The sequence below is a fragment of the Chrysemys picta genome, chromosome 4 (assembly GCF_011386835.1).
Source record: "Chrysemys picta bellii isolate R12L10 chromosome 4, ASM1138683v2, whole genome shotgun sequence".
Classification (NCBI taxonomy): Eukaryota; Metazoa; Chordata; order Testudines; family Emydidae; genus Chrysemys; species Chrysemys picta.
Genome location: NC_088794.1, coordinates 133822379 through 133841427, shown reverse-complemented (window position 1 = coordinate 133841427; position 19049 = coordinate 133822379). Strand labels below are relative to the sequence as shown.

General features: G+C 42.3%; 1 protein-coding gene across 9 annotated transcripts in view; it reads right to left on the bottom strand.

The window, feature by feature from the left end:
* WDR20 (WD repeat domain 20) overlaps positions 1-19049 on the bottom strand; it is an 83489-nt gene that overhangs the window by 44607 nt on the left and 19833 nt on the right. For all 9 annotated transcript variants that reach the window (XM_042858189.2, XM_065593616.1, XM_065593615.1 and 6 more), the window contains exon 2: positions 3602-3784. In XM_042858189.2, the coding sequence (XP_042714123.1) occupies positions 3602-3784 (183 nt within the window). The remainder of the gene's footprint in view (positions 1-3601; positions 3785-19049) is intronic.

Here is a 19049-nt window from a genome sequence, read left to right as displayed (position 1 = left end):
TTGTGTTATTTGGACAAATAAAATATGCAGAATTTTAAAATATTGCATGCAGAATTTTTAATTTTTTGGCACCGAATTCCCCCAAAAGTAATAACCTCTTGAGCCTTTCAAGTCCCTACGTCTTGCCTATTCCAATGATTTTATATTTTGATCACAAAGTAATAGGACTGATTTTATCTTACTGAACTTGTTTCATTAGGCAACTATGACAGTAAAAATCTGGGATATCAGCAGGTTACTTTACTAAATCAGTTATTTGTCAGAAGGAATCTACCATCTTGATTGCTTTAGGGCAGAGGAGATTGCCTCTTTTTTTTTAAAAAAAAGAGGCAGTAATATTTTGACCACTCGTCACCAGTGATTTGAAAGCACTGGTGACAACAACTGTATTTTGCAAGAGATACAAGCCTGAGCAAGTCTTGAACTGGATGCAAACATTTCCTAACTCTTGCGTGTGTCAAGGTGTCAATTTGTCTGTCCCTTGGTGGCTCCCAGATTTGGCAGCATTAGCTGAGGAACCTATTACAATTAAAACTACCAGGATTAGAGAACAAGTTAAAGTCTACACTTCGCTACACTGCTAGTTGCAGCCAACCACACTTCAGCTTGAAAAAAATTGTGGTTAATTAATGGTGGCAATTTTAAGATTTAAAGGTTAGCACAGGCAACCAAACTTGTCACTATTAGCTGCATTTCCAATCTCTGCTACTGCTAGTATTAAGTGACCTCCTCTGCCATAAGTCTTGGTTTTTTTTCCAAATACCATCTCATTTGTTTATTGCCTCAGTGGTATGAGAGGCGATTCATTTCACTTTAATGGAACTAGTTATTGTGAAATGGGGAGAGTGTCCCAAACTGTTTGAATGCTTTTATCAACTTTTATTCTATGCTTACCATATATACTGGCAAAAACGAACTAATTCACCACCAGTGCACCTTCACCTTTTAGAAAGAGTCATGTAGGTAGAACGTAGGCTTTGTCATGGAGTTGGCTTACTCATGGTTAGACAACATGGGTTATGTCTGCACGAAGTCTCCATTGATGTTATCACCATTTCCTCTACATCAATGGGTAAAGCTAAGATTTTATCACGGTTATTTTTAGTAAAAGTCACAAACAGGTCACAGGCAATAAACAAAGCCCTGGGTACATGGTCCCCGGGTGAAGCCACCGAGCAGGGGCGCGCGGCCCCAGCTGCAGCCCCTGGAGGAAGCCTCAGGGTTGAAGCACGCGGCCCCCACCAAGCACGCAGGGCCGGCCTTTGGGGTGGGATGTATGGGCACCTGCCCAGGATGGCTCACCCAAGGGTGCGCCATGCACAGGGTTTGGATTTCCACCTGACCCGCTGCCGAGAGGCAGCACAGCAGGGAAGCGAGCAGCAGAGTGTGTGTGGGTGGGGTGGGGGTGGGGGGAGACCTGAGCTGCAGGGGGCAGTTAGACGACCAGGTGATTCCTCTGGAGCAGGGGTGCCACTCCTCCACCCTGCTCCACATGTGCAGCTGCTGCTGTTCCTGTCCCCCTCCACTGCCCACTCATCCCTGGAGTCGCCCCGGACTGGGAGTGTCCTCCTTTCTGCTCTGCCGGGGGGGAGGGGAGAGCGGCGGCGCAGCAGCAGAGTGTCCCCCTCCCCCCTATGTACCCGATTTCCACTACGCTGGGGTGACGGGGCAGAGGGAATCTGTGTGTGCTGCTGCCTCTCTGGGTCCGGAGCTGCTGGCATCTGCTTGTGTCTAAACAAGCCTAGTTCAGGCTCCTGACCCAGAGTGTTTTCTTAAAGAGAGCGCACTCAGGCACAAACACACTCCCCTCAACACAACACACACACCAGGGTTGCCTGCATCCAGGTCACTTCCTCACCTGGGCTGTGCTGAGGCATCAGGAGCTGCTGCTCTCTTGCACTCCCCTTACACAGCCCACAGGGAAAGTGACCTGGATGCAGGAAGCCCCGACATCACTCCTTTTGCACCCCTCCAGCCCCCTATGGCTGCGCGGGGCAGACGAGCAGCCATCCAGTGGGGGAGCGAGCGAGCAGCAATGCCAGCTGCTTTGTGCATCCAGGTCAGTTTCCCCATGTGGGTGCAGGAGGCGGATGCAAAGGTTAGGGGCTCAGGAGGAAGGTGCAGGGGTTGGGGTGAAGGGGGCACAGTGCAGGGGGTGGGGCACAGGAAGGGGCAGAGGCTAGGAGTGAAGGGGTGTAGGGATTAGGGGTGCAGGAGGGGAAGCAGGCATTAGGGGCGAAGGGGGCACCTTGCAGGGGTTAGGGTGGAAGGGAGGGTGAGGAGCCTGGGGAGCCCATGAGGGCCAGGGGCAAGGGGAGGGCTCGCCCACAGGGGCTGGGGCACCAAAACGCAAGTTCGCCCAGGGTGCCATTTTCCCTAAGGCTGGCTCTGCAAGCACGGGACGCCCCAGGTTTGCGGTGCATGGTCCCGGCTGCAGCCCCTGGCAACCGCGAAACTGGGCATGCAGCTCCGGCTGCAGTCCCCGCCAAACCCAGGATGCCACAGGGCTGGGGCACATGGCCCCAGCTGCAGCCCCCAGTGAAAGCTGGGGGGCTTGGGCTGCAGGGTACTGGTTCCAGTCAGCCCTAGTTGCAGAATAGGGGTGCACAGTCCCACTTCACCTCCTGAAGCCCTAGAAGTCACGGAATCCATGACTGCCGTGAACTCTGTGATTAAATCGTACCTTATCAATGGGAATTCAAGTGCCAACAAGGTCACAGAAGTTTGCCATTATGTCAAACTAACAAATTTATGTGAAAGTGATAAAATTTCAGAGGCTACTTGTGCCTTTTCTAAACTACAGCTCACACCAATGCAGCTGTACCAGTGGTGAATTATAGGTCCCATTTTTTCTAGTATAGACAAAATCATAGTGAAGCTTCACTCTGCTGTACATTGGTTTCTACCAAAAGGCACCTTTAAGTGGTGCATTCCAAGAAAACGTAAACTTTCCCCACTCAGCGAGACAAGGGGAATTGGGGAGAAGATGCAGGAAGTGGAAGAGGAAAGGGTAAGGAGAATTTCCCTCTCCTGAGCTAGTTGTAGCTGCTCCTAGAAGTGTGAAGAGGAACTAGATAGGTCTAAAGCAGCACCCTACTGGGAATGAGACTGTTTTCAAGACCCTACTCTACAGCTGTCAGTGAGGATGGGGGGGATGGGCCTCCCACCAATCCCAAGTTGAGCCAGGCTAGACCTCTTTTCAGGCTGTCTAGAATAAGGCTTTTGATTGCTAGAGTTAATTGCAAATTCTAAATTCAAGTCATTTGGCAATTATGCTAGTTGTGCAGCCATTCAATGACCACGTGTTACCATACACAAATGTTTGTTTCCGTCTGTGGTTCACCCTTGAACAAAATGTTTGTGGAGTGTCTACAGTAGCATTTACATTCATGCTAGTTAATTCAAGTAAACAGGCAATCAACTAACTAGTTACAATACGACCATAACTAGTCTAGACAAAACCTATACGATTTTTTGGTGAAAACACACCTTATAGTGCAAGACTTCACGTATTTTTAGTGGCAATCTTTGAGCTTACTTACATAATAACTTTTTAAAATAGGACATGTTTCCATGCAAAAAGATCAAGATTCCTACTTACTTCCTCATTAAATAATTTGCTAGTTTCTTTTTTAATAGGGTCTATAAGTTGGACCTGGCCTGCAGAGAAGCCCACTAGTAGAGAGACACTTTCTGCTGTGGCTGTTAAGTGATTGAAGTCATGACACGTAGGTTGCGTTCCTTTGTATATCCTTTTGTCTATTGGTTTACTCAAGTCAGCAGCCTGCAAAAAGAACAATGAAAACAAAAATTAAGATAGTTTATCATAAAAAGTTTATACATAACAGACTAAATTCTATTAGTGAACAAGTTTGCTGTATGTAGCAAGATGATCAACAAATGTAGTGAAGTTATAAAGCAACTTTAAATATTAATCAATTTGGCTTTAGTAAGTTACCATTGCTGTGTGAACAAAAGATGAGATGCTTTCAGCAATTTAACACACACACAGGCTTATCTATTACACGTCTTTCAGTTTTACTAAATACTGAATCATGTCCACCCATTGTGGTTACACTACATCCCACATGAAGATTAATGACACTCAAAGAATAATATCTAGGATCCAGCCTCTACATAGCCACGTTTCCACCAGGGCTCCTTTGAGAAGGGATGCTCTGATGGACAGGGGGAAAGGTCTCCCCACCAACTTTTCTGGCAAAAGCTTTCCCACATACAGTAACCCCTCACTTAAAGTCATCCTAGTTAACTTTGTTTCGCTGTTACATTGCTGATCAATTAGAGAACATGCTTGTTTAAAGTTGCACAATACTCCCTTATAACGTTGTTGGCAGTCGCCTGCTTTGTTCACTGCTTGCAGAAAGAGCAGCCCATTGGAGCTAGCTGGTGGGGGCTTGGAACCAGGGTGGACCAGCAGCCCCCCCTCAGCTCCCCACTGCCCTAAGTTCCCTGTGCGGCAGCCTCCCAGTAGGCTACCAATTGCCAGCAATTCAGCTGTCCCTCCCCCCACTGCCATGTGCTGCTCCTGCCCTCTGCCTTGGAGCTGTTCCCAAGAGCCTCCTGCTTGCTGTGCGGGGGGGGGGGGGGAGGAGAGGAGGAGGAGGAGGGGGCGGCGGTGCAGGAGAGGGGAGCTAATGTCAGGGTGCCCTCCTCCCCCCTGCTTACCCCATCTCTATAGAGCAGGGGGGGACATGACAGGGCTCAGGACGGAGGGAGCTGGCAGCAGCTGCTGTCTCAAACTTGCTGATCTACTTAAAAAGGCAATGTACTTAGAGTGGGGTCAGCATCCTTAAAGGGGCAATGCACTTATCTCACACACACACACACACACAATGTGTGTCTCTGTTTCTGTCTGCCATGCTGTCTCCCCTCCCTCCATTTGTGCTGTCTTGTAGAGTGTGAGGCTACATTAACAACAATGTGTTAACCCGTGAGTGTTCAGCCCAGTGCTAGTTCATCATTTAGCACGATGGCATTCCCTGGGAAATATCCCACCCTCTGACTTCACCACCTCAACCAAGCTTCACAGTCATCATTACTGTGTACAGTATTGTTTGTTTAAAAACATAGTGTGTGTGTATACATACATACACACACACAGTGTCTTGTCTGGTGAAAAAAGTTTCCCTGGAACCTAACCCCCCCCTTATTTACATTAATTCTTATGGGGAAATTGGATTCGCTTAACATTGTTTCGCTTAAAGTCGCATTTTTCAGGAACATTACTACAACGTTAAGCAAGGAGTTACTGTACTTGTTGCTAGGCAGAGTTGTGTGTGGTACAGATTACAGCACAGGAAACATTTTTAGCCAGCAGGTCTCCTAGGCCATTTCTACACTAGTGAACTCTGGAGCCACTTTGAGCTCCTTATCGCACTCTTCAATATTTGCTCCTATATAATCATATAGAAACTAGATTGTTTAAGTTTTCAAACAAGCACTTTCATGCTTTTTCACATTCTGCCCCACGTGCTTGTGAGCAGTTCCCTGTAAACTCACTCATTACCCTCCTTCAAATCCTTCCTTTGCTGTGATGCCTACAAAAAAATTGACAATAGTTGGTTGCTGCTGGGCTGAGACCACAGCTACCCTGCTAACAAATATTGTCACACTGTTTACTTGTGCTCAGTCACGCCTGAATTCATCTGTTGCCTCTTGCCTTATACTTAAGATTGTATGCTCTTCAGAGCAGGAACTCTCTTTGTTCTGTGTTTGTACAGCACTTAGCACAATGGAATCCTTGTCTGCAACTTGGGCTCCTAGGTACTACGGCAATACAAGTAATTCACAGGGTTTTTGTATGGTGCCTATACCATAAAGATATTTGTAGGAGACTCTATTCTCTATCATTGTTCTGTACAATAAGAATCTCATATAGTCTATACACACACTGTCTGGATTACTGGGACCTTAACATTTTTTCTGGAGGAAGAAATGGATCTCCCATGACCCTTGGTAAATAAAATGGCTCAGGCTGGCAAAGAAAGTTAAAGGCATGGAGTAGTTTCCATGTAACAGACTGGAGACATTGAGACTATTTAATTTGTCTCCCCTAAAGTCTCTTTTCTGTCCTGGAAGACTGATGGTCATTTCATTGTTCTCTGGCTCTATTACAAGATTCAACAGTAAAAGATGAGCAGCTGAAAGAATCTATTTTAAATTGTTTTTAAAAACCTTCTCTTCACACCCATTTCACTTCAAGAAATGATACTGATCAAGCAACCATAGAACACAAATGTAAATCTGGACGGGACCTCAAGAGCTCATCTAGTCAAGCCCCCTCTACTGAGGCAGGCTCAAATATACCTCTAGACCATCCCTGACAGGTGTTTGTCCAACCTGTTCTTAAACACCTCTAATGATGGGGATTCTACAACCTCCCTTGAAACCCTATTCCAGAACTTAACTATCCTTATAAAGTTTTTCCTAATATCTAACCTCAATCTCCCCTGAAGACTTACTTCTCGCCCTACCTTCAGCAGACATGGAGAACAATTGAGGATGGAGGTCCATGCTAGAGATTCAGCACATCCATGCCTTCAATTAAGATATGAAATCATACCACATCCTCAAAGTTAGATGCAGTTGGGGGCTTCAAGTTGACAGGAAAGTAGCTGTCCCTTTACACTTGTTTCAGTGACACTCTGCTTGCCTTCATACTATGGAAAGACAGCTATTTAGAAGGTTCAGAACTTATGACAACTACAGGAATATTCATATTTGAGTTGGCACAGGTATATGTTGTAGTTAGGTGACTTGCCCAAAAGGGCTTGTGCCCTTTTGATGCGCAAGGCCTTTAATTTTCCAGTTTATTTTACATGAAAAATCCAGCTCCAAACTTTGAGGGGGGAACAGTTTCATCAGATCTCTAGGCCTTATAACTCAGAACAAAATTCTTATCCTCTTTCATCTACAAGGTCCATGCATCTGTTAACCAATGAAATTTTTATAGCAGCAACCCTTGGGGGGGAGGGTGTGTGTGTTAAAATGGGTATCGTTGTGTTTAAATTCCTCCTCCTCTACTGGGAGAGGATAACTTGTAGCACCCTCCGATTGAAGGTGATACCCATAGATACCTGAACATGCAGTTGTAAAATTGAGAAAGTATGAACGGACAATCAGGTGGCCACCCTTTCAAGAGAGGGTTATGTTGTTAGTTAATGGAGACAGACTGATTTGTAGGTTTCATGGATGCATCATCTCAGCCACCTGAAATGGTAAATTTCAATGCTTTTCTTTACATCCTGATGGTAGAGAATATCTAGAGCACTGGACTCGTGAAAAGCCTGTGTGTGATTGATCTAGATATTGAGGGCTCTATAAACATTCAATGCATGTCCAAGCATCTCTGCTGGATGCGATGTTTTGGACAAAGAGGGAAGCACCATTTCTAAGACTGAAGAAAAAAAATTAATTTTCGGGATAAAGATCAGGTCTGTTCAGAGAACCACATCATTGTGAAATGTGCAGTACTGTTCCTCAAGAAGGAAGCCCCCTACCTCCGATACCCTCCAGGTAGAAGTAACTGCTACCAAGAAAACCATCTGGAGACAAAATACATGGATACTTTCCCAAGGAGATCAAAGAAATGCAGAATCAGGGCATTAACAACCAAACTGAGGTCCCATGATGCTGTTTGATGAGTCTTAGGAGAATGAAGTAAAGATGCAATGTTGAGGAAATGCTCAAGATCTCAGATAAAGAGTCTTCTGGCCTTTGGAGGAAAGTATGCTATACAGTGCAGCCATTTTTTTCAGTGTTAAAATGTCGACACTGAAATCCCTGATCAGACCTTCCTGTAAGAATTTTAAAATCTGCAAACAGATGGCGGAGGAGAAAATAGGGTGAATTTATTAAAATTAAAGTAATTTAAATCACCAATTTTAACCATAATTTAAATCAGGAAGCAGGAAATCTTAATTTAAATGATTGATTTTAATCTTTTGCATTTGTATTTATTTTTCTAAAGAAAATTGATTCTCACCGGTTAGTAATCATAAAAGCCATGTTGATTTGCCTTTAAACTAAATTTGGAACTTTTTACTAACCAGGATAACACTATCTTTTCACATTTAAGCAATTATATAGTTTTTCAGATTCTTAAATTATGTTAAAGGTTTTACTTTATTTTAGAAAATGGCAAATGATCATTTGATTTACTAGATTAATGTATTCATGTGTGTCAAGTTGCATCTGGATGGAAGTTGGAATTCAATCAAAATGCACAAAACAGTTTAACAGTTATTTAAATAAAGATGCTGAATACAGCAGAAGAAACCTAAGTTTATAAAAACACGTTTTGTATTTAAAACTGATTTATGAAACAAAGAAAATATCTGTAGTTAGTGAATTGTACTATTTCTAGTCACCATGTCCCTTCAGGGTTTTAGACCTACTAGATCTTATCCTCTCACACCTTTATTTTTATTCAGAAATTGGAAGAGGAAAACAAGATTTTCTGCTTTTTCATCTTCCACCTGGTTTCCCAACTTTGCATGAACTAATTATTCAATAAACAAAGAAAGTATTTTATGCACCTGTAGAAGAGGCACCTGCTGTCAACGCTGGTTTAGCACTTCAGTAAACTCTGGTTCCAGGTGCATACTCAGCAACTTCTACCAGTTCAATGGTTTGACTTTAATACTTTGGCATCAAGCATATACTGCTTAAATATTTTTATTTAATTTAAATTATTGTAAAATTATAGTAAGTTCGGCCTTAAAATTGGATACAAGTTTCAAAATTAAATGTTTTATTTTCAAAAAGAAAAACTTGTTTAAATAAAAAATGCAGTTTAATAAAATCAGTTTGTTTTTCTCATTAATTTTTTAGCCACTCAGAGAAAAGCAATGTTTCTTGCACTGCCCCTTGGACTTCCACCAGGTTCACAGAATAGAAAAAATTCGTGCAAGTTTTTCTAGATGTCAGCAGAGTGGAGATTACAGCTTCTGTATATCCCATGTCTCCTCCAAGATCATTCAAAAGCCACACAGTCTTCTGTACTCTGACTTATACATCAGTCCCATAGAAAGCAAATCCTATCTTAAAAGGGAGGACAACGAGATCAGACTGAGCCATGTTGAAAGACTGGAGAACCAGGGGTGCCTCAACCAATGCAGAGCCACTAATGTTACCAGTGCATTCTCCCTCCTTGTCTTCTGGTTAGTTCTGAGTAGCGGGGGGAGAGGAGGGAGGAGAGAGACAAGTAAAGACATACAGGAGGGCTACTGGCCACCTCAGGGAGCACCTATGCTTACTATCTTTGGATCTCTCTCTCTCTTTCAGGAGGGAAAGGAGGGGACCTTTCAAACCTGTTTACATCTGTAAGGACCCTGAAATTCCTCATTAGAAAGTGAAGCTTCTGGGTTCACACTCCACACACTGCTTGATGTAGCTGTTCGTTGCTTAGCCAGCTGGCAACCATTTTCCTCTTTGCTCCAGTATTTAGAGCTCTGAGGGACTGTAGGTTCTTCCTCCACCCAGAGAAAACTGTTGTTGGGAAAGCTCAGAGAATTCCCTAGTAAGGGCAGTACTCAAGATTCCCTGGACTTGATACTTCATTTGCCCCACACTGAATCCCTTGCCTGCATGTCCAGAGAGGGAGGCTTTGACCAAGCCTACACAGAGAGGCTCACCCTGGGAGAAAAGTTTCTCTGCAAGATCTGGGTCCATGACAATAAATCCCAGAATCTGACACTCACTACCACACTCAACTGAGATTGGCAGGAACTGAAAACTTCTCTATTTGGGAAACGACATTGGTCAGCCAGTAGTCATACTTGCCTGAAAGATGATATAGCTATATCAAAAGAGCACCAAGATGATAGAGTGTATATTTCCTTTTGAGCTACAAGGCCTTCTTACATTTTTTTGTTTTAATTTATTTAAGAAGTTTCCATGGCAGCTCCATTTACATTCAACGCACATACCTCCAGGTTACTCAATGGTTACCAATACCTGTCTTGCCTGGGATTGGCTTTCCACAGCCTCAGGCAAAGCTGGTATTGTAACAATAAGCTCTTTGCTTACTGTAAATCTCAGGCTGTTCAGGGGGCACACTATCTCCTACCACAGCTAAGGAAATCTCTCTCAAAAGAAGGATCCCAGTCCAGAGGATCTTCTGATCTTGAATGACAGTGGGCAATATGGAGTGATCAGGCAAATTACTTGTGGAAGAGAGCTGACCCTGCTCCCTGGAAGATGAACATGAGGAGCCTCTCTGCACTTCTTGGGCCCTTTCTTGTTCCTTTCATAAAATTATAGCAATATAGGGCTGACCTTGAGAGGTCACCTAGTCCACCCATCTGCAACAATGCAGAACGAACAAAACCTAGACCATCCCTGAGAGATGTCTGTCCAACCTGTTCTTAAAAGCCTTCAGGGATGTGGATTCCACAATCTCCCTCAGAAGCCTATTTCAGAATTTAATTATCCTTACAGTTTTTCCCCCCCCCCAATATCTACCTATGGGCTTGTCTACACTGGCACTTTACAGTGCTGCAACTTTCTCGCTCAGGGGTGTGAATAAACACCCCCGGGAGTGCTGCAAGTTTCAGCGCTGCAACGTGCCAGTATAGACAGTGCACCAGCGCTGGTAGCTACGTCCCTAGTTGAGGTGGGGGTTGTTTTTTTTTTTTTTTTTTTTTAAGAGAGCTGGGAGACCCAGCTGTTGCCGTGACTACACAAGCCACGTTAAAGCGCTGCCGCAGCACCACTTTAACATTGCCAGTGAACACGTGCCCTAAATCTCTCTTGCTGCAAATTAAGATCATTACTTCCTGCCCTATCTTCAGTGGATGTGGAAAACAAGTGATCACTGTCCTCTTTATAACAGCCCTTAACAAATCTGAAGACTTACCAGGTTCCCCTCCCCCAGTCTCTGCTCTTTTTAGAGCCTTTTCCCTTTGAAGGTTTTTGTAATACTTAACTAGAGGAAGAGAGTCCTTGCACTCCTGATTTTACTGGAAAAACTAAGCCTTAGAAGTCTCCTCTGTGAAGGAGCAACATTCTAGTCAGAATTGTAGCGTCTTTCCCCAATGTCTTTTACCTTTCCTTCCCAGTTTCTCAGGTTATAAGAGGAAAACAAGCATAATTAACCACTCATAGCCCAGCCAGCGAGTATACCATAACCTTACAGGGTCTCCACCCCCCCTTAGTTCTAGTACAGAAGGAAGTGGTTTCTATTTCTTAATATAATAATATAATCACTGAAGAGGCAATCTAAAGGGAACACTGCATCTGTTGCTGTGCTATAGAAATAACACTTGAAGTGAACACTTTTCAGATGGTCCCTAAATGGGTTCCTTGAATTTTACTGGTGTTTCCAGACCCATTTGAGGAAAGAGCCAGGGAAGCCTTTACACAGCCATACTTTTTGCATCACTGGATCCCATAGTGAGCCTGGCTGAGTTACATCAGGGCTCTCTCACAAAGAATCTGAGAGACCATTGCGGGAAGCAGTTCAAACTGGCTGAATGGATTTTCAGGGCTGTGACAACTCCCAGGACAATGCCCTGATTGACAAGGTCTGGTTTCTACCTTCAAGGATCTACAAGTAGGGGCATATGGATCTGCAGACTTTCCCTGTGAAGAGACAGCTATGGAAAGTAAATTTAGAGACTTTTTAAATAGTGTTTTTGCTCTGCAGAAGGCCAGGTAAACCTTCCTGGAGGCATGGAGGCAGAACAAAAAATTGTCAGGCTCTTCAGTGTACAGTAACTCCTCATTTAACATTGTTTCAATGTTACGTCCCTGCTCAATTAGGGAATATGCTCGTTTAAAGTTGTGCAATGCTCCCTTATAATGTAATTTGGCTGCCTGCTTGTAAGATTCTGTGGAAGAGCAGCGACTTTACAAGGGAGCATTGCACAAGTTCCTCTTCTCTGCCTCCTCCCCCTCCCTCTCAGCACTTCCCCCACTGCCAAACAGCTGTTTGGCAGCGCTTAGGACTTTGGGGAGGGAGGGCAGGAGCAGGGAAGCGCCGTGTCTCTGCTCCTCCCCCTCCCTCCCAGAAAATCCTAAGCGCTGCTAAACAGCTGTTTGGCGGCGCTTACGACTTTCTCGGAGGGAGGGGCAGGAGCGGGGAAGCACAGCTGTTTGGCAATGCTTGGGACTTTTGGGGGGAGGGATGTGGCGTGCTCCGGAGAGGAGGTGGAGTGGGGATGGGAAGAGGCAGGCCTGGAGCATTCCCGGCAAAATCCGAGACTGTTCTCTGGGGATGTTGCTGCTGCCGCTGCAAAGGTGCTTCCTAGCGTCCTTGTCTGCAGCGGGTTGCACCTGTGTGGGGTAAGCCAGGGGCACTTTCCGACCACAGAACAGTACTGTACAGTATACAGTATAATGCCTTTTGTCTGTCCCAAAAACATTTCCTTGGAACCTAACCCCCCACGTTTATATTAAATCTTATGGGACAATTGGATTAGTTTAACATTTTCACTTAAAGTTGCATTTTTCAGGAACATAACTACAACCTTCTTAAGTGAGGAGTTACTGTATTTAATCACACCATTCCCTCTGTAACTTACAGCTCTAGTTCTATTTATATAGATGCATGTAGGCTGACATCCCATTGGATAACAACTCTATTGATCTTACAGACAAAAGAGAAGACTTTATTCAGACTTCAAAAAGAAAAAAAAGGCCTACCTAAAGATCTAACTTGAGTGATAACATTGTTAAAGATTCAACATTCCCACCCCTTCAATTAAGGTGTAATCTAATATACACCTGACACACATTCCCTCTCCCAGAAGTTCTACAGCAAAATTAAGGAAAACAATTGATATTCCCAATATTTATACTGTAAATACAAGCAAAAAAAAAAAAGCCTTTATATCATAGAGCAGTGAAAATACAAGCATAGTTTATAAAGTTCAATTGTTTAAACTGCGTTACAACTTTTTTAAACCTCTTTCAGCCGTGCATCTCTTAAATTGAGATACATCAGGGCAGAGTTAAGATTGAGCTTCAAGTTTAATTTTGTTTTACACTTGACTCGATTTCCTCAGCTTGAAGGCTACATTAATGCTATTTTGCATAACTAGATACACTAATTTTGTTGTGTCTCACCTAGGTTATGAAAGGCTGGTTATGCCATAACTTTGAGAAAAGACGTGTTTCCTAGGGCTGGTCCACACTAACCCCCCAGTTCGAACTAAGATACGCAACTTCAGCTATGTGAATAACGTAACTGAAGTCGAAGTACCTTAGTTCGAACTACAAAGTACTTATCGCGGGTCCACATGCGGCAGGCAGGCTCCCCTGTCGACTCCGCGTACTCCTCTCGCGGAGCAGGAGTACCGGCGTCGACAGCGAGCACTTCCAGGATCGATTTATCGCGTCTAGACAAGACGCGATAAATCGATCCCAGAAGATCAATTGCTTACCGCCGAACCCGGAGGTAAGTATAGACGTATCCCTAGATTTGCAATGAGATCTGATTTAGGATTCTGATATCACAAAAAAGCTAATAATCATCATATGTAACATGAAAGCAAACTTTTTAAAGTTTACTAGCTTTATTTTTAAAGAGAAGCCCCACTAGTAGCAATTACATTTGTAAAATTTTACTTATACCCAACTCCTCAGATGTGGTGCACAAGTAGTTCAGTATTCAAAACAGCACATGATTAAAACTGGCTCATCTGCTTCCAGCTTATAAATGGAGATCTGCAAGTTTCAACTAAGACCAGAAATAAAAACAAACAAATTTGCCTTCAAATGGAGATTTAGACGGGGAAAGCAAGGAAAGAGAACAGAGGGAAGGGGGAGAGACAGCAAAGAAACTGTGGTGGCCTGCTTTAAAAATTACTATTTAAAAAAAATAAAACCTAAAGAATCAGGAAAATAGACATAAGACTGAATCAGTAGGAGAGAATGAGAAAAACATGACATGATATTAAGGTTTGCAATACAGCCATCCCCACCACCCATTTCATGACACTGCACTTCCCTGGAAAGTGTCCTGCAGCTCTTAATTTGTGTCAGATGCCCTGTGCTGTAAACCTAGAAGAATGAAGGCCCTGATCTTGTAAATAAATACTGGTGTGTGCATAACTTTACTTTGCTTCAGTAACAGTTGTATGGGATGATTTTTTTCTAATAATGAAGTATTTTGAACAAGTTTAATCACAAAATACTGAACAAATGCCATCAACATTCACTCTAAACACAACAACAACTTCAATAGCATGTACATATCTCATCTCTCTTTTCACTCCAAACACTTTATTCTACTGAGCACTCGTTCCCCTGGACTATCTTTTCCCCACAAACAGAGCACAATTTATTATATATATATCTTGTTTGTTCAAGATACCAGGGTGGATAAAAATCGATTAAAAAACGGTTTTTGATAAAATGCTTTTTGAGATAAAACCTATCTAAAGATAGTTTTAATTAAGATAAATTATAGCTCAGAGATATCTCATCATGGAATAGGGATTATAAATTCTATTGTATGAGACAATATATTCATATAATATTTAAGAAAAGTTTTGTAAATGGAGTTCCAACAGTTCATGGATTAGGGACCCAATCTTATGGGGTTCCAGGGGCTTCTGTATAGATTTAGGTTAATCTACACAATGGGACTCAGTGCTCAGTCTAGAAGATACCATCAGAGATGCTTAGTTTTACAGTTCTCAAACTGTGGATTTGTGTCTCCAGAGAGAACATGCTTGTTAACAGCAAAAATGTTTTAAAATAAATACATAATATATAGAGGTGAGAAATAACAGACCTCAACCCTACTGTCCCTCTGCAAATTTGTGTACAGTCAATCCCTTACCTCTCTAAAAGTGCAAAGTTTCAAAAAGTTCAATGAATAGAAGATTGTTGGGGGTGGAATAGATCTGGACAAGGAAAAGAAGTCTGGAGATAAATGTGAGAAGGAAGGGATAGGCAGTAGAAACAAAAGTGAAACTGTTTGAGCAGCATATTCCAGAAGTCTTGAGGTCTTTGTGAGCATAGGTGCCGACTCTGTGGGTGCTCCAGGGCTGGAGCACCCACAGGGAAAAATTGGTGGGTGCTCTGCACCCACCAGCAGCTCCCTGCCCCGCCCCCTACCTCAGCTCACCTCCGCCTCCTCTCCTGAGCGCACCGCGTGCGCGCTTTTCCCCCCCCCAACTCCCAGCACTTGCCACCGCAAAACAGCTGTTTCGCACAGCAAGTGCTAGGAGGGAGGGGGGAAGAAGGGGAATGCGCCATGTGCAAGGGAGGAGTCGGGGCGGGGATTTGGGGAAGGGATTAGGATGGGGGCGGGGCAGGGGTGGAGTCGGGGCGGGGTCAGGGGGCACGAGCACCCACCAGAGCCATGAGAAGTTGGCGCCTATGTTTCTGAGTGTATCCTTCATTGATTTGAGATCTACCATACCATTCTCCCACTGGAAGGGAAAACCTATAATGGCAGCAGGCCAAAAAAAAAAAAACAGTTTGGGAATAAGAACCATTCAAGAAGTATATGTTTACTGATGATGTTTTAAAGAAAGTCACACCAGAGAACTAGAGGAAGTCACTTAAGCACTTGGATTCAGAGACTGTTGAAGTGATAACTTCACTTTTAACAGCAGTAGCTTCTTCTGCTGGTGTAAAAAGAATATTTTCTTCCTTTGGACTAATTCATTCCAAATTGAGAAATCGTTTGGGACCTGAAAAAGCAGGAAAGCTAGTTTTTCTTGTCCAGATTATGAACAAACAGGAAAATGAAGGTGAAGATGACTGAGTTAGCTGCAGAAGCCAATATTTAATTGTTGTTTAAAAAAAAACTTAACTATTTTAGTTCAAAGCTTTGTTTTTGTTAAAATTGTTATTTTAAAAAACAAATGTTTAACTGAATTCAAAAATTCATCTGCTTGTTTTGTTAAAAAATTATGTTTGCTGTTGAAGAAAAAAATCCAGGAATACATAGTAATGTTGTTTTAGTTTAATAAAAAAATTTAAATGTCTGTCTGGTGATGTTCTCCTCCTAATACAGCATGGCAAGAAAATCCTCCAAATATTAATGATTAACCTCTTGAATTGGAGATAGTTCACCTCCCAATGACCTCATAAATATCTGTTTCAATTACCTTTGGTAAATGAAATAACCAATCATTCATTTTCTGAGATAGCTGTAAAACTAATCTGAAAAGTTTTCAAAAATAAATCAATTAAAAATGTATTGTGTGTACCTTTTAAAAATGAAACCTACATCTGAGTTGTGAAGAATATGTATTAAGGTTATAACAACCAACAAGAACGCACTTTTACATATAAATCCATGATTAAATCAAGTCTTCCTGACTAGTGATTTAAATCAAACCCACCCTGCAAGATACTAACAGTTTTGTGATTATCAAAACCAGACGTTTAATTCATTAAATGCAGAATCAGGATATGTTAGGTGTGCTGAAAAGTTCCTGCAAAATCATATAAAAACAGGGACTTTCCCAGTATTTCAAAATTAAGTGTTTCAGACCATTACATAGGCTTAGCTTGTTCATTTTTGACAAAACTAGTAAGATTAGAAAAAAAATGTGTTCAAGTTCTCAATAAAACTTGCATAAAAATTGTTATGCATCTCATTTTAGGTCCTGTATAAAAACCAGACGTGCTTTGAAAGCGAAGAGTCACTTTCAGAAGTATTTCAGTGTATAGTCTACTGGATGAATAAGACAAAACTCATAATGGCTCTATCATTTAAGGCCAGAATCTTGGGCACAAATCTATACTTAGGCATAGGAGTAAGAATGGTTTCGTTTTCCAGGAGGATTGAAGCATCCATAGCCTCCACTGAAGTCAATAGGTATTCAACACTTCTGAAAAAAATTCAGACTATGTGCCTATTTTAGGCACCTAAAGTGAAGAGTTGTGGTTTATTTTTTAAATGTCTAAACATTAACAATTCTAAATATTTGTTTCAATTTCTATAAAAATTGGAACACATTTATCCAAAGCTCTGATCAGCCTTGCCAAATAGCAAGGGTACAAAATCAAAACCACATCTCCCCCCATAAACTGGAAGAGGAAAAAAACCACTCAGTGTATGCACACATCTACAAACCCTTGGCTTACCCTTTTTCTCCCCTTAAAAGCTAGAAAAAGAAAAAGAGCTTTGCAGAAGAACACGAAGGTTAACAAACTTGGCTTACTTCAAACCAGGAAAGGGGATGAAGGAGTGAAATTCTAAAGACCTTCACAGAAAAAGACTACCTTTTGCATTGTGAGCCAATGCTGACTGCACCTGTTGCAATATGGTAGAGTGGCAGTCTCAACTAGATCCAAAGCTATGTTTACAATAGACATTTTATCCTTTTTCAATTGAACCTTCTATAGAATCAGTTAAAGCACAAACTGTTCAATGAATCCGCATGGTTATAGCGCCATTCTAACCATATCAGGTCCAAAGTTCTCCAGACATCTATACCACATTTCCAGACATAGCTCAGTAAGCAGTGGATTCTGGGAGATTTTCAAAGATCCTTGGTGCACTGCAGCTGGCCTTGCAGAAAGAATAGGCTGTGTCTAGGCTTGGGAAGTTTTCCAAGGAATTTTGAAAAACCCCAACTGCATTATAACCAAAGAACTTGTTTCAGAGATGAAGTCAGCAGAGACTAGTTGACAGATACCTACCAATCTTTTCAGGATGTTTGATTCTACATATTTAATGTAATACAATTAAAATAATTTTGCTTTCTCCCAGAAAAGTCTCAGCTCTAGTCAGCAGCCAATTCACATTAGTATTTCCATTGTTCCTAACACTAGTGAGAGATTTCCCAAGAACTGTCAGCATAGACCAGGCCAGTGTGCCCGGAAACAAATTATGTTTGGAGCCAACAAAGCCACTAGCTAGTTATAAACTCAGCCTGAAACTGTAGGGTAGACAGCGATTTAACACAGAAGTAGTAGAATTCTAAATTAAAGAGTTACAGTTCCCACTCCTCATTGTGAAAGTATGAGACCAAAGAGGTCTGGTGTCACCTAAACGTCAAATGCACTAGATTATATAACAGCATTAATTGTTCATGCAATTGTATCAGACTATAATGTAGGGACAAGTTGAGATGAATTGACAGTTTCAGTTTTGTTTCATACAAAAAAAAAATCCAATATCCTCAGTTTTATCTCTTGAAATACTAAATAAACTACATATAGTAGCAAAGTTGTCTTACTCATAACTATAGCAGTTTCTACAGCTAAGACTGAAAGTTTCTTTTACACTCCCTGCCTCCTTTTTCACATGCTCCGAATTCTAAACCATTTGCCTTTTGGACTGATGTTTTTCCATGCCTAGGCTATGTCTACACTACCATGGTAAGTTAACCTAAGTTACGCTACTCCACCTATAATAACGTAGCTGGAGTCAACGTAGCTTAGGTCGACTTACTGTGGTCTCTACACTGCACTGGGTCAACAGGAGACGCTCTCCCATTGATTCCAGTACTCCACCAGGAACGAGAGGAGTAAGGCGAATCAACCGGAGAGTGCTCTGCCGTTGATTTAGCGGGTCTTCACTAAATCGAGCGCTGGTGTATCGATCACAGCAGCGTGATCTTGTGGTAGTGTAGACATGGCCTTAGTCTCTGCTTAAGTGATTTGATGGGAAGTCTGAAGAAAATGCCTGCAGTCTTTGAGTTACAAGGGAGCGAAGAGGGTTTTTGTTGTGGTTTTTGCATAAACTAGCCCCAGTTTTTGCTGTAGCCACGTAAAAACACAGCTGAAGTAGGAAACAATCCAAATCAGAGCTGTATAGAGCAGGCAACAGTTTGTCAGCCTGAAATGAGAAGAAGGCACTACAATGGAATATTTACAGGTGTCAGCTGATGTTTGGAAGTATGAACTACGCTTACTAATACTGCTTACAATTAACCACATGTACCATTTAAATAGACTTGTGAGTATCATTCATCTATTATTTAAATCCTTGGAATGCACTGCAGTATGTTCCTTTACAATCTCCAATTAAGAAAGTATACCATTTCTGTGAGCCAATTAAGTGGATTCTGACAGATTTAGAAATTTTTTCCTAGACTACTCCACAGTAATTTGAT